General features: G+C 49.0%; 4 protein-coding genes across 4 annotated transcripts; 3 read left to right on the top strand and 1 right to left on the bottom strand.

Moving 5' to 3' along the window:
• Positions 1-558: 558 nt before the first annotated feature.
• Positions 559-2,524, top strand: BU24DRAFT_421377 (mitochondrial carrier). The gene is made up of 2 exons (XM_033527714.1): positions 559-958; positions 1,139-2,524. The coding sequence occupies exons 1-2, from the start codon at positions 859-861 to the stop codon at positions 2,302-2,304; spliced, it is 1,266 nt and encodes a 421-aa protein (XP_033386731.1). The 5' UTR covers positions 559-858; the 3' UTR covers positions 2,305-2,524.
• A 249-nt stretch (positions 2,525-2,773) lies between these two features.
• Positions 2,774-4,070, top strand: BU24DRAFT_421376 (uncharacterized protein). Its single transcript, XM_033527713.1, has 2 exons — positions 2,774-3,008; positions 3,072-4,070. Exons 1-2 carry the CDS (start codon positions 2,864-2,866, stop codon positions 3,908-3,910), a joined length of 984 nt encoding a protein of 327 aa, XP_033386730.1. The 5' UTR covers positions 2,774-2,863; the 3' UTR covers positions 3,911-4,070.
• Positions 4,071-8,209: 4,139 nt separating this feature from the next.
• Positions 8,210-11,392, top strand: BU24DRAFT_169995 (uncharacterized protein). The gene is made up of 5 exons (XM_033521491.1): positions 8,210-8,872; positions 8,922-9,021; positions 9,088-9,236; positions 9,303-9,803; positions 9,860-11,392. Exons 1-5 carry the CDS (start codon positions 8,613-8,615, stop codon positions 10,998-11,000), a joined length of 2,151 nt encoding a protein of 716 aa, XP_033386729.1. The 5' UTR covers positions 8,210-8,612; the 3' UTR covers positions 11,001-11,392.
• Position 11,393: 1 nt separating this feature from the next.
• Positions 11,394-11,941, bottom strand: BU24DRAFT_169991 (uncharacterized protein). The gene has a single exon (XM_033521490.1). It carries the CDS (start codon positions 11,743-11,745, stop codon positions 11,449-11,451), a length of 297 nt encoding a protein of 98 aa, XP_033386728.1. The 5' UTR covers positions 11,746-11,941; the 3' UTR covers positions 11,394-11,448.
• Positions 11,942-12,825: the final 884 nt, after the last annotated feature.

Raw genomic sequence — 12,825 nt, 5'->3', positions numbered from 1 at the left:
TCTATTCTAGTCGGACTTCAGGAGCTGAGAAATCCAAAATGGACATGGACGGTGCAAGGTGCGAGTAGGGTGTAGACAGTGACTCAGAGAGAGGTTGTGATATGCGCTGTGTCGGGTGGGTTACATGGGTTACTGGGTACGCGGAGTAGTTGGATACCTTATACTGTGTAGGGGAACACGGCCTGTCGGTGCAATGAGATGACATGTAAGACTGATGGATAGAGTCATCAGTCTTGTCCCTTGACTACTCTGAGAGCACTTCACTCGCACGAGTGGTTAATAACAATCGATGACATGCAAGATACGACACGCGAGCGCCACACACCATTCACTACCTAGTATGTAATACTAAAGATCAACTCCGAATCAATGCATCTCCATCTGATAACGAAAGATGTCCAGTGATGATCATTTTGGATAACAACGACCACAACATAACTGCAACAAATCATTTGTACTTTTAGTTTACTCATGAATGTTTTACAATCAATGCTTGTGTTCCGAGTACAATATATATTTGTTGAAGTGTAGCCAATGATTGGCATAGTCATGGCCATGGCCGCGGCTCCGATCGATCTCTCGGAAGTGGAAAGGGACTATCTTTTTTAGTTTGCATCATCACTATCATCCATCACTCCCGCCGCCGCCCATCGCCTCCACCTCCTCCACTTCCTTCCTCCCATCTCCGCCCTTCTCATAACTCGTATCCTTCCTCCAGCCCTTCACCCTGAAACATGCGCACAACAATCCACGACTCTATCGATATGTGTCTTGTTACCTCGAGGTAACTCCATCTCAGTATCCGCTTCCGTCTTTGCCTCCGCCTTGGGGCCTCCGCACCGAGACGGTGCGACTAATATGAACGACGAACCTGAAGAAGTCGTCATGGATGGCAATGTGTCCCTCACCCAGAAGATGCTGTCCGCAAGCACAGGCAGCATCTTAACTTCTTTACTAGGTATGTTATTCCCTTCTGTTCTTCTGCATGCCTACATTTCGTTCTCCTCACCGTCTTTTTTTTTCTGGTTGTATCGTCGCTTCTGCGCATACCCTCGGCCTGTCCGCCCGGATTGCCCCGATCAGAACAAACAACTCCATACAACATATCGGCAAGGAATTGAAGCCTAACATACCGTAGTAACACCTCTTGATGTCGTCCGAGTACGTCTTCAATCACAATCGCATACGCCAGCCCCCGCCATAACGCCTCGCTCGTTTCCTGGACTCTCCCTTACCCAATTCCGCGATTTGCCTCCGAACATCGGAATATCGGCCTGCTGTCGCGAGGTCTTTTGGATGAACAACTCTGCACCTTACTGTGTCGCCGGGCCAGCAATTACGCCCATCAATCCTGCCGATGCTGCATGTGCTGTGGAAGAGGTGGAGCGAAGGACCATAAACAGCACGTGGGATGGACTACGCAAGATCGCACAGCACGAAGGCCCAACCACATTATGGCGAGGCCTCTCGCCCACCCTTGTCATGGCAGTTCCCGCCAATGTCATCTATTTCGCTGGGTATGACTGGTTGCGAACGGCACAATCATCTCCTCTACGAAAGACCGTCTCAGATGCATACATACCGTTGGTGGGAGGAGCCACAGCGCGAACATTAGCAGCCATCGCCGTGAGCCCGATAGAGATGTTCAGAACAAGAATGCAGGCTACCAATCAGAGCGCAACCGCCGCGGGACACTTCCGAGATACCATGGATGGACTTCGGGAGCTGGTCCGGTCCGAGGGAATGTTCAGTCTTTGGAGGGGCCTGACCTTGACATTATGGAGAGACGTTCCCTTCTCTGCCATCTACTGGTGGGGCTATGAGAGTGGCCGGAACATCATTACAGATATGCGAGGCAGAGCAGAGGCCAGGCAGGATGGTGGCGAATTCCGCGTTGGACGCGGAGAAGAGAAGAGGCGCCGTCGGAGCGAATCTAGGAGTCGAGAGAATCATACCGAAACTCTGATTGACAGTTTCGTTGCCGGTGCAGGATCCGGAGGTGTGGCCGCATTTGTGACAACGCCCTTCGACGTAGGAAAGACCCGCCAGCAGATAGCTCAACACGCAAGCGATTCCGCAAAAAGCCAAGTCAGCTCTGGTACCATTCGCCCTGAGAATCTATCGATGCCACGGTTTTTGTGGCACATCTTCGAAGAACAAGGATTGTCGGGACTGTTCCGAGGTTGGGCAGCCAGATGTCTGAAAGTGGCACCTGCTTGCGCCATTATGATCAGTAGCTACGAAGTTGGAAAGAGAATGGCGACGAACATGAACGAACGACGCGAACATCGAAAAGATTCCTAAAAAAAATACGACTATCAACCAGTCAACCATACCCGTCCCGAATACCTTACATGTTTAGCGCTTCACTTCTACTCACTACTCTGGATTTCTTAGTCACGGAGCATTTCGGAAGCATCTTCACTTTAGCATAGATTGGGCGTTATTGGAAACCCAAAAAAAAACAGCGGCTGCATGTTTTGGATCCAGACGCGCTGTAATGATACCAGCGCGGAGTGCTGATATGTCATTCCGCGCATGTACTATAAATGGGACAGCATTATATACATAATACAAATCGTAAAACATCCTTATAACATCAATTTCCCATACCGATTGTTTGTCATATTCTCGCGATAAAGTATCATCTTTATCATATTAAAAACCACTGACCAGAGTTCACTGAATGGGATGTCGGGAGCTTGGACCGCTTCACGTGACTTCGTGAAGGCATGCTATTCCGTCTTCATCTCTATATTGACTGCCTTTCCGACGACAACACACCAAGCTTCGGAAGCTTTCGCGCAGCCACTCCAGATACCCCCACTGTGTCAAGTTGTTCCAATCCCAGAAAATCGCCAGAATGCTCGACATTGAAGACTTCGACGCAGTCTTCCCCAATAAGCTTGCCTACAGCCATGCGCTGTCGCAAGAAATCATTCACTGCCGAAAGACATTAGGTGGAAGAAGTTTCTTCGAGCGCCTTTTAGAGCTCCTTCAGATCAAATGTACCTTGCCTTGTCATTCTTACTCACCATGCGACTCCAAACTAATCATCGACTGGAAAACAGGGCGAAAAGCATACCCCCCCTCTCATGACGGCCTGCGCGACCTCCACGAGCGCATCGTCAAAGCGCCAATTGCTCTACACTACAAGCACTGTCTCCTCCTGTACCTCCTCAAAGACCTCAGCCCGATCTACCGCGACCAAACAGACATCGAACTCGCGTCCTCCTTCGCGCGCAACGTGCACCTCGAGAAGAAATTCTGGACGTTCATCGAGGGCCTCTGGTCGCTGGACCACCTGCAATTCGACACGGCGGTCAACCACCTGACGCACCCGTCGATCATCCCGACGTTCCCGGACGAGATCATGCTGGTGCTGCTGAACCACCGCAAGGAGCAGACGGGGCCGAACAACGGCGACGTGCTGCCGCTGGCGTACTACAACTGCGCGAACCCGCCGCTCGCCAGCCAGGAGGTCAAGACGGAGTTCATCCGCTACATGGCGGAGCGCAACGTCACGGAGACGCTGTACTGGATCCGCGCGAGGCCCGAGTACGAGCACCGGCAGCTGCTGGAGGCGTTCGTCGAGGAGACGCTGGAGCGGAGCCAGTGGGCTCGGAGCCACTCCAACGAGCAGGGGTATCCGAGGGAGGAGATGGTCGCGGAGTTTGTGGGGCTGCCGTTCACGGACGAGGAGGAGACGTGGCTGGAGGGGTTCCTGACGGAGGGGAAGGGGAGGAATTTCAAGAATGCGGCGGATACGCTGACTATGAGGAGGATTGCTACGGGGAGGTTGGCTGAGGTCGCGAGGGATGCCACCGTCAAGGGGAGGAGGATCGAGGGTGTCAATTGGGATATCTTGAGGGATGGTGTCGGGAGGGGGTTGGGACCCAGGAAGGATTGAGTCAAGGTTTCTTCGACTTCTCCTTTCACATCAATTTCGCTCCCGACCTCACGATCCGACATGTTCCCATCCTCCCCTTCTCTCTCTCTAAATCTAAATATCCACCTTTCCAGCATAGCGAATGGAGTTAACCTTCTCTTTTATTTTACTTGAATCTACCTTTACTCTACTTTGCACTTAACGTCACTGTCACACACACCCTCTTCCTCTCCCTCCAGATCCACCATGCATAATGATACAACCACCCCCTCCAAAACTCCTTCTAGCATTCAATCCACCCTCTTCCGATGCCCTCAATACAAGTATAAAACCACCTCTGCTGACTAGACTAGACTAGACTAACTACCAATATCAACACTCCCCCTACAGACCCAGAAACAGCCCACCCACCATCTCCTCAGCAGTGAGTAGTCACACCCTTTTTACGAATGATCCGCCATAATCCATGCCATCGAAGTATCCCTGACTCCGCGTACAGTACACCGCATGCGTGTGCGTGCGTGCACTTCTAGGATGGGAGTAGGTGTAGGGGGGTTTCGGTTTGAAACAGTGGGAGATGAGTGAAGAGTGTTGGTTAGTCACTCTGTGTGTGTAGCTGTACATATAATTATATAATGTAATTTTACAATTTGAAAGATATATTCTATTTTTATACTTTCTAATAATACACTTAAGAATTCTCTTAATATTTTTGGAATTCAGAAGTATCATCTCTGTGTGTGTACCGCTGTAGTTATGGTTTGTTTGTTTGTTCTGTGAGCGTTGTATGTGTATGGTGGAGAAGATGGGAATAGGGGGTAAAGGGGCAGATTTTGGTGTTCTGAAAGGTTTTATCTATGTGGTTTTGTGTCTGTCCAAGGTATGTAGGTGCACATGGGAGGTAGGAAGGATGTATTTACAATTGAAAAGGGGAAGTTGATGTTCTGACAGTTGTGTATATACATGTATTGATAGTTATAGGGCTAGTCATAGTCACACTTTTTCCACATCTCTTGGTTTACTATATAGCTTATACATCAAGTAGGGGTAGAGAGTAGAGGGTAGAAGATTCATCATCAGTCAGTGTTCATATGACTATAAATACTCCTCCGTACACGCGTATAAATATATACGTGTATATGTGTATATGTTACACGAGTGAAAGGAGAGAAGATGTGATTGAAGGACATGCCAACGCGTCAAGTGCAACATTCTCCTTGTTTCCTACTTACTCATTGCCTTGCTCAGGGCGCTCAGGAGCAGGGAATGCAAGGTTGGCACTAGAACTGTGGTGTTGAAGCTATCGATATAGAGGAGCAGATAGTGCACAGAGTAGGGAAGTGTAGATGTTCTTGTTATTGTGTGTCGTGCATTTATAGTAGATATAAATACATCTGTAGAAATAGCTTGATATAATAGGTGAGAGGGTAGGGAATGAAATGTCGTGCTAGGGGCAGGTTCAAAAGCAATGTGAAGAAGAAAAAAGAGTGAATGTAATAGGGACATAGTAGACTGGATCGTAGAAGAGCATGCTACTGTTGTTAGCAGCAATTGCAGTGATGCAATCTAAGTTCAAAGTACGTATTTAAGATGTATAGGGGGAAGGGAATAGGGAGACAAGCAATAACCAGCGTATTATATACGATAGTTCTCGGTGAAAATAGTCTCGATGATAAGAGATGAGGCACAGTAATGCGGGAATATGATCTTAGATCCCCTATTGGTCTTTCCATGCCAAGCTGAAAGCCCAAGACTTGCTAACTGCCCAATCTGCAGATCTATGTAATTTTCCGAAGAACGAAGGGCTACTCAGTGGTGATCGTTACCTTTGCTAGTGGCTTGTAATGGGACTGGCAACCAGGCTTTCGACTGACATCAAGAGAAGCATATCCCATGCATTTGACGGCCATGCAATCCATAAGAACGAGCGGGTAGGGGGTCAGTGTCAAACCAGGGGGTCAGAGAGCTGGAAGAAGCGAAAAGCGGAGAATGTCGGTGTGTACAAGAATAGCACTTACTGAGTCAGAAAACAGTGACAATGGTCCTAAAGCCATGTTCACGTGGAATAGATCTCTCAAAAAGAATGAAGGGGGGCGTCGATAGGTGAATGTTTGGAAGGGGATCCACAAGGGGTTCGTCCGACAGCGAGCAGCAGTGGACCCTTCGACATTTCGGAAGGCATTCAAGATGAATGCAGGGTCCTTTGGATAGGCAGATAAGACAATAACACGAACATCGAGATCAATGTCACAGCTCGGCGTTCATGGGGCACAAGGGGGCGTCCAATAGAATTAGCCAACAATGAGGAATGTCGATAAGCGAAGTCTGGGGTGTTTTGAAATGTTGCCTTTGTATGGAGCAGTTAGCGATGCAATGCCACATCTGACCATGATCAGGGGTAGGGGCACGGCACGGGACGGCCCCAAAGAAATCAACAAGTGGCACTCAGAAGGATTCCAGTGACGTCGGTCAGTAACAATGTGCGACGCGGCGTCAGGTGCAAGGCAGCCCTACCTCGTAGTGAGGTAAATATCAACTGTAAGTCCAGTCCGCAAAACAGCCCATTGCGGTTGGTTCAAGAAGCGAGTCAATGGAAATGAAACACATGCGTCGAGCCATTCTGGCCTTGCAAATTGATCGATCCATATCTGGATATGTGACGTAGGAGAACAATGTAGCCTCATAGATAGTGATGGCTCGTCGTCAAGTCTGAACTGTGCCTCAGTCATGATTGCGTGCCGATACACCGAATGAATCGGAAAACCCGGGCGTGCCGCATGCAACGAGAGTAACCTTGACGGAGCACGTTCCGAAAGAAGAACCACCAAACCTCGCAGCTTATCACTTCTAGGGCGCTGGTATGTTAGATGGCTTGGGCATCGTATCGTCAAAGACAAGCGAGCGGGTACGGGGAGACGCTCGACCAATTGGTAAGAAATTGACTTCTAGAACTCGACGTTGGGTACCTCATTAGAGTTTCTGAAAGCTCGGCATCGGACAAAAAGGCCAATTAGAGGTGGCCTTCTAGCTACCGTTTCCCACTCGGTCAATCATCTTGATATCGAATTCCTTAGCTGCATGAGCAGCACAGCTTAGATCATCGACGACGCGACTTTCCAACAGAGCATGTCCTGAAACTTGGTCGTGACAGACAGCTAATACGAGTGATGAAGATTATGCATGGTGGCATGATGTTATCTCTGCATCTCGGTTGATTTTCGGTGTTTCTTTATAGTTCAGGACGGGCCGTTTGGTACACACATTACCTCGAAGGTGAAAGTTTGTGCAATGCAACGGTTGAAAGGCGCTGCGTTGGTTCAATGATATTAGGTACGCTTTTCGCGGCAATGGACGGATATGTAAGTGGTGGAACGGATTTCCGGGGGGTTAAGGTCTCAAGCCACCGGAAGCATAAGTCTATGGGATTCGCGTCATTGATGGCAATTCCAATGCATATTTGTTTATAGATCTACACAGGAAGCTGCCGAGATGAAAGTTTCCAGACGTTGAGGTCAGACCCTGTGACGTCAGACTGCGGCGGGTAGGCGAATCGATAGAACGTGGCTAGACGCTTTACCCTTTTCCAATACCCAAACCCATGGGACTATGGATAATGCCCTACCATATAAATGCACATGCTTTGCGCTACGTCAATTCATAAGACTCTCTTATGGGGGCCTTTTCCCTCCTTCTACTTTTATAATTATCGTCTGTCAGAATCCTCGAGTATTCGTTCTCTCTTTCCCAGATTTTTCTCTATTGTCTGCTGTATAACCTTCTCCGAGGCTGACAAGCGAATCCGCATTCCCCCCATCAGGTATGGGGCCTAGCCCAAGCCCTCCTCTACATAGACTTACTTTTTGACGGGCTGACAACGCGGTCTAGAACGATGCTATATGAATTTCAAGAGTCTTGAAGGAAGTCATGTACTTCTCGATTAGGAAGTCAATTGACCCTTCGCTTCCCAGCTGGCTGCCTGGTCGAAACACCCGTGACTCCGGTTCTTCCAATTGCCATGCTGGACCAATCGTGCGACACGTCCGGACTTCTAGGCATATTTGTTTCTAGGAAGCATATAGAACGTGCTCCAAATATAATGATTTTAAAACAACTTTCGACAAGTCCAGACAAAGCCTTCAGCGTCTCGAAGCAATCTGATGGACGCCATCTGTGAAGTCCGAATCATCAGATCGGAATAATCCGCCAGAGTATGGGCTATCACCCAGGAGTTGGAGACGAAATATTTCAGTGCAATCTTGCGCCTTTGAAGGGCCTTTGCGCGTAGGGTTCCGTAAGGGACCTATCCTTTCCTAGGAGGCCCTCTACTCTTGTTAGGTAACAACAAAGCCTTGGTGCAAGGGATTCAGGAGCATCTCCACGTCGATATCGTTACCCAGGTCTATTGAAAGCCTTTCTTGATGTCTACATGTGGCGTATGAACAGATATATGCATGTCTTCACGGACTGCGGCCGTCGCATTACTTGGGGTTCCGTGGATCCGGCGCTCAAGGTTATTTTCTCGCCTCTCCAGATATCTTTCTTTAATTGGTGCTGGCGCTGGGCACCGAGCCAATCATTTGCATAGAGAAAGGATCGCCAAGCAAGTTCTTTAGAGGCCTGCTGCCATCTCCATGAGCATAGTCGCGCTTTCAACGCGGTGAAAGTCCTACAAAAGGGGCATGGTTTCCCCATCTCATCATATGTTACTGTACTACGAGACACCATGCCTTTGCCGCTCTCACGACCACCCGAGGTCAATCAATACGGCAAGGTAGCCATTCCAAGGCTCGAGAGACGCCGGCCTGATCCCCCAAACCAGTCGGACTCCAACCCATATGAAACCAAATCCAGAATGACCACTGCCTGTCTGGCCTGCCGGGCCCGCAAAGTCAGATGCATTGGAGCACAGCCGTGTTGCGAGAATTGCAAGACCAGTGGCAAGACTTGTGTCTGGCCACAGGGTCGAAGAGACCGCCTTGTCGTGTTGGCTATACTGATTCCATCACACTACGGTCATTCTAATCTTCTGCAGGACTCTGGACCATAACGCTGAGTTGATTGCCATCCTCAGAAGCCTACAAGATGGAGCCTCCGACGAGCAGAAACACGAGATTGAGGCTGTCCTCGACCGAGTATGGCTACTCCAAAATTATGCTATTGTCAAACACCCCGCGTTGGTCTTTCTAACAGATCTCAAGGCCACAGAGTTTACAGTGGAAAACACAGATCGATCCGCATCCATGATAGCAACCGAGCTACGAGATGAAGCTGTCTCGTCCACGGCAACTCCTGCTGCCGATGAAGACATTGAGATGGGCCTGTCAGATCCAGAGCCTCTTCACACCGAGTATGTCAACGAGGCACCGAATCCCTTTTCGCCACGCAACTCTGGCGAGGACGCTGACAGTACTAGCGGATATGGATATGCGGACAAACACTCCCAGGCATTTGCCGTTGGTGATAGCACAGATGTTTTCCCTCAGCCTACCGAAACTTCCACAGCTCAGGAGAAGGTAGCCCGCCGCAAGGTGCCGCCTTTCAGAACTGCGCAGAAGTTGTTAGACTGCTACATGGACACGGTTCAAGACGCTTTTCCTGTCTTGCCCAAGGCCGGTTTTCGCAGACAATTCATGGAACTCTACGCGTCGAACCCGGGTTCCCAACCAGAGTCTTCGCCTATCGTAACTGACGAATGGCTGATCACTCTGAATCTTGTCTTCGCCATCGCGGCGAGGTATTTACACCTCGTCGATGCGGATTGGAAACCGAACGGCCAGGAGGACGATGTTTATCTTTCACGCGCTCGTGTATTGGGTTTGAGAGGAGTTGCCCTGATGGCCAATCTCGATTCATCGCAAGTCCAGATCACCGCCCTACATGCTCTCTATCTCTTCTCGATCAGAGACTTTCACAGGTACGATTTAGTCTCTCTACACTAATTCCATCCAACATTGACACCGTCACGTCCAGAGCTTGGGTAGCCATCGGTACCTCGATTCGATCCGCATACGTGCTAGGTATGCACACACAGAAAGGAATTTCGGACGAGGCAGGAAACAATCCTCTACTACAAGCATGGTGGGGGCTGCGGTGCTTCGAGAGAACCATCAGCACCGTCATGGGCTATCCGAACTTTCAAGCGGATGACACGAACTCGGTCTTGCTGCTATCGTCACCATCGGACATGGTGTCGCCTTACGACGAACCACTGCCTCCAATGGCAGTCAGCTACCTAATTGGTAGAGTTCATATAAGTCTGGCTGCGGAAAAGGCTCTCATGAACCTCTACTCATTTGGGGAAGTCCGCCCGTCCTTCCCGAGCATACAGCGTCTGACGCAGGACCTCATGATACAACTCAATGGAAAACTGCGAGAGTTGCCGCCCAATCTCAATTACTTCTCCCCGGAGAGCACTCCATTGGCCTCTCGCGAGCAGGTGCTCCTGAAGTTCCAATACATTGCCACCCAGATTCTGATTTTGAGACCATGCTTTTGCAGGGACGATAGTCGATCAGCGGATGGAGTCGAGGGCTACAACCAACGCGCCACGCGCACCTGCCTCGCCGCAGCAAAAACGTTCACAGACCTGCTGCCAGATCACCCTGACGGCGTGCCCCTCTACCGTGCTGACACCTGGTGGTCGACAGTGCAGTTGGTGAGACAGACAACCAGCATTCTCGTCCTGGAGCTGGCTTTCGGAACGGTTGTATTTCCAGAGACCGAAGACACCATCCTGCCACGGGTCAAAAGACTCGTACGATTGTTACGGTCCATGAAGGGAATGGATCCTTTCGCAGAACGCATTTACGGAACGATTCTCGGGGTGTTGCGGAGATTGGCCGAACGAGACGACTTGGATATTGCAGATCTTGTAGCAGAAGACGCCCACGCTAAGATTGGTCAAATTGGCCAGCAATCTTCATCAAGTGCACGCAGTCCAGGTATAGCTTCACTGCCCGGTGAAGACCTAGCACGCCTGTCCTCTCCAGGCCGCCAAAATGATCTCCCTCCAGACTACTTGTGTTCGAAGCCATGGATCCAGTATCTGTTTGGCCATGTATTGGATGAACACAATCCGATAACGTCTGCGCAATTCGTAGAATCGCTTTAAAGAGATATATTATTGTATATCCCAGTTCCAGTTGGATTAAATTGCATCACATCGGTTAGGATTTCCTTTGGTCACTGCAGGCATGGGCATTTTATAGGACACTCTCTTGTTACATGTCTTTGGACAAAACTATTCTGTGCTACGCATAGGTAGTTTCCCAGTTGGAATTTCCTTTTTCCGCTCTTTGGAGCCTTCACCTTCGTTTAGATCTCGGTTTGCCATTGTTCCTTTCAGTTTTTGCTTTCTCATCACGAATCATGAATGAGCGACATACAACACAGCACACGAAGTGGAAGTATGCTTTTCGGTTTTCTACATAGTTCCTTGAAGCTTATAAATCTCCTTTTCCAACTGGGTTACAATATATCTTGATCAGCCTTTGCACCATCCCTTCCCCACGTGATATCAAAAATTGGCTATATATCCAACGCAAGCATGTTGTCATTTTCTATGGGGGGCGTGAATGCGGACAAGTGGAAACATCGCCATTACTCACACATGAAGACCTCGAACCTATCAGGTCCGCGCAGTGACATACACGATGTCGAACGCGACCTATGACTGCGCATCGCTTACCCTTACAAGTGCCTCCAGATAAGCGAGTTTGCGTGCTGTTTCGGAATATGTCGGTCGTGCTGGATGGATGGCTATTGAACGATATGTATGCGAACGCCGTGTACGGTGTAAGACATACGCATAAACTCGATTGCATAGAATGGGGAAGGAGTTTTACAAAGACGGACATTTGAGCGGAACGTGAAACGTGTTGATCTATATACAGAAGAGATGATCAAAATAGCCAGCTAACACGGCTGGCAAAATGCCACGCAAAACTACCACAGTTGCGAACATTGCTTGTAGGTCTACACGGCTCTACAAGAGCAACAACAAACGATATTGAAATTTTGTCTAAACAAAGATACTCTATTACTCTTGGTACTATCAAATAATAATCATAAGAATCCTTGGTGCAGAATTTATTGTCTGAAGTAGGTAAATAACATCGTGGGGTGTGGCGTGTTTTGCGTACCGCCATGGCAGCGTATTCCGTATGCACGAAGAGAGGTGAATCCAAACACCGACAACAAGTGTGCACCAAGATCCAATAACGGATTTCTTAGCTTTCAGCTCTGTGGTCAGCAAACCAACTTGAGATTTCTCATACCATACCAATTGGGGTTCATTTTGCGGTGTCTATGCCGCGGAGAAGGAGGACTCGACGCGAATCTGAGCAGGCTGAAGACCAAACAATACCTCAGCCTTGGGGCATTTTAGCGCTCGGTTAGGCGCCCGATTTACCCACTCACCCGTTTGCACTGTAATTCAATTCCTATCACCGAGAAAAGGGCTAACAAACCCTTCAACGCACATCTCATTTCTCTGGATTTTGATTTTGTCTTGGTTTATCAATGAAATAGGTTGGAAGAATCGTCAACAAATCACAAGACAATGTGCCAGAGTGGTTAATGGGTATGACTCGAATCCTCCTTCTGGAGCACACCGATATCATATGTCTTCGGACGCACAGGTTCGAGTAAGTTTGATTCCACCTGATTCCGATACGTTAAGCTAACAGCCTCTTTGATCCTGTCATTGTCGCTTACATAATCTTTTTTGCTATTTTTTTTGCTATTTTCCTGTATTTATTTTGTTTATCCTTTTTTTGGGCCAGTATTCGATGCTAGGTGGCTTCTGATGCTTTTGCAAGGCGCGGCGGGCAAAGTGCGTGGCCAGGACGAGGCAGACGCTAGGCGCGCACGGACGTCCCAGGCTGGACACAGAGGCACAGAAGGGTCGGCACGTTAGGTTAACAGCCTGCTAGCTT

The sequence above is a fragment of the Aaosphaeria arxii genome (genome assembly GCF_010015735.1).
Source record: "Aaosphaeria arxii CBS 175.79 unplaced genomic scaffold BU24scaffold_3, whole genome shotgun sequence".
NCBI lineage: Eukaryota > Fungi > Ascomycota > Dothideomycetes > Pleosporales > Aaosphaeria > Aaosphaeria arxii.
The sequence above is the reverse complement of the archived record's forward strand: the minus strand, read 5'-3'. Positions and strand labels throughout refer to the sequence as shown.